This window comes from Penaeus chinensis, chromosome 36, assembly GCF_019202785.1.
Source record: "Penaeus chinensis breed Huanghai No. 1 chromosome 36, ASM1920278v2, whole genome shotgun sequence".
Classification (NCBI taxonomy): domain Eukaryota; kingdom Metazoa; phylum Arthropoda; class Malacostraca; order Decapoda; family Penaeidae; genus Penaeus; species Penaeus chinensis.
Window position 1 is genome coordinate 5391229 of NC_061854.1, and position 2500 is coordinate 5393728.

General features: G+C 32.2%; 1 protein-coding gene across 2 annotated transcripts in view; it reads right to left on the minus strand.

Annotated features, from left to right (window-relative positions):
* The window catches only part of LOC125044584 (eukaryotic peptide chain release factor subunit 1), a 22874-nt gene that overhangs the window by 13259 nt on the left and 7115 nt on the right, over positions 1-2500 (minus strand). For both annotated transcript variants that reach the window (XM_047641305.1, XM_047641304.1), the window contains exons 2-4: positions 938-1094; positions 589-764; positions 270-397 (exon numbers count right to left, since the gene is read on the minus strand). In XM_047641305.1, coding sequence (XP_047497261.1) covers positions 270-397; positions 589-764; positions 938-1038 — 405 coding nt within the window. In that variant the 5' untranslated portion in view covers positions 1039-1094. The remainder of the gene's footprint in view (positions 1-269; positions 398-588; positions 765-937; positions 1095-2500) is intronic.

A 2500-nucleotide genomic window follows, 5' to 3' on the forward strand; every position in this document is an offset into this window, starting at 1 on the left:
AAATATAATTTTTTATTAAAGAGGACATCCCAAGAAATTCAAAACCAGAATTATTTAAAATACTCCAATTATTCCAAAGACAATGTATACTTATATTCTTTATAACTCTCTTATCACTATTAGAACGAGTCATTAACTTAAAAGTCTAAATAAGCAGCCAGCTCATGGTTCTGAAAACTCATATGAAGCTAGTCTAAGTATTTTGCTATTCAATGAGGAAGTGATTATACAACATCCTTCTTATCACCAAGGTTCAGCTACCTGCTCACCTTATTGTCACATAGGTACAAAGATGTGTTGATTGGTTTAAAAGGTTCAAAATCTATGTTGACTTTTTTCTCCTTTCCTTCCTCTGTGACAATGGTACCGCAGTAAATCACCAGGCCATTGGGCGGAACTGAGATGGAAACAAAGTTGAAATATTAAGGCTTTGAAAGAAATTCTTACAAAGTAACAAATTCATGTACAGAATGAAATCAAATGCATATCTAAAGGCCAAGAGAAGCAATATAGATACCTTCATGTATATGAAAAAAAAGGGTTAAAAAAAATAATAATAACAATATTTCAAATAACCAAATTATGCACCTTTAGTGTAGAGTTTGAGCCTCTGCTGTACAGATGTGATAGCGGACAAGACTGATAGTCTGTTTACTCGAGATTTGATGTTGGACGCTGTACCAAATTCATCTGCCAACATCTTGCTTACTCGGGCAATCTGATCCTTTGGGGGGATGATTAAGGAAATCATAGAAGTGCCATTCCTGAAAAGCAAAGAAAGATGAATTTTGCAACTGAAAATATAATATGTTATATACAGACATGAATCATATCAATAAGGCAGATGTACATAGATTCATAATAGTCAAATAAATATGCACATTATGTTATCTACTAATAATATATAAAGATCAACCAACATCCGGAGTAGACTCACCCCCTGGCCATTTCCAGACTCTTGATTAGTTTCTTGATCTTCCAGATCTCAACATTTCGGTCCGCACTGGACTCATCCTGACTGTAACCCTGGGTGGCCATGGCGCCGCTGCTGTTTCTGCTTGCTCTCTGCCCGCCAACTTTTCAGTTCTTTGTTTCTGCAAATGCCAAGAATTAGGTAAGTTCATAATATTGTGTATGTGAATAAAGAAATACATCATAAACTATTGTGTAATTTAATTTCTTAATACACTTGACGGCTTCATTTCTTATTTCTTCTGGAAGATTATAACATGACATTAACCCCTTAATGACAGGTGAAGAAAACTATAAAAAAAAAAACTACACTCTGGCAATCAATGGCAACGCGCCGACTTTGAGCACGGGAGTTCGGTACATCAAGCCGAATCACCGCCTCGTAGCGCTTCGCCACGGCGTACGGCCGCACGCCACATTTCGAGCGGTTTGTTATGACGTCTAGAAACGTGACCCGTCATGAAGGGGTTATTGGGAAGTCAGACGTCAGATTTTCAATGGACATCATTGCCCCATCCATAACAAATACCACTGGTCAACTTTTCACCTTGAATTAATCAGCAAAGACAAGAATTTTTTCTTCTTCTAAGAAAGCAATAAATATGGTTACAAAAAAAAAAAAAAATTATATATATATATAATATATATATAATATATATATAATATATATAATATATATATATATAATATATATATAATATATATATAATATATATATAAATAACTAAAAAAAAAAACAGATCATGTAACCAAGCTCATCCACAAAGAAAACAAAAGCAAATTCAGCAAATAACCAAATTAGAGTTTCATCAGTAATCTAATATCTTTGGCAGTTCACTCTGGCTCATAATAAAGAAAGACACAGATAATTCCATTATAGTCATAGCATGGTCCAAGTAAAGCCACTCACTGATGCCAAAGGTTAAAGGTTAAAGTAATTTTTCACCCCTCTAACTGTCAATTCCATTCTCTTATCATCAGAGTTTTGACTGATGATCGATCAGAAGGCACCACGCCACTAAATCAACGTTCCTATTAAATAAATAAATAAATAAATAAATAAATAAATAAATAAATAAATAAATAATTAAATAAATAAATATACAAATAAATAAAATAATAAGTAAATAATAGATAGATAAATAGATAAATAAATAAATGAATAAACAAATAAATAAATAAAAATAAAATAAAATAAAATGAAATAAAATGAAAAGTTTTTCAAAGGTTTGTTTGAAATGGAGGAATTTAAGGAACATGAAGTTGTCAATTCCCCCATCTACTTCCACACAAGCCTAATCATCATAACTTTGGTATCAAATTAGTATTACCAGTCATTATTTACATTATCATCATACATATATTGCCTATCATGGATGCACTCTTTCGACGACAAAGCTACAGTACTCTTATTGCGTACTATGCATAATCACTGGCAATTAAAAGCTGTATTTTTGTGGTCCATTATCAACAAAAAGTAAGGAAATCTATGCATCATACCACTCACTATATATCAGAAAAATTATGA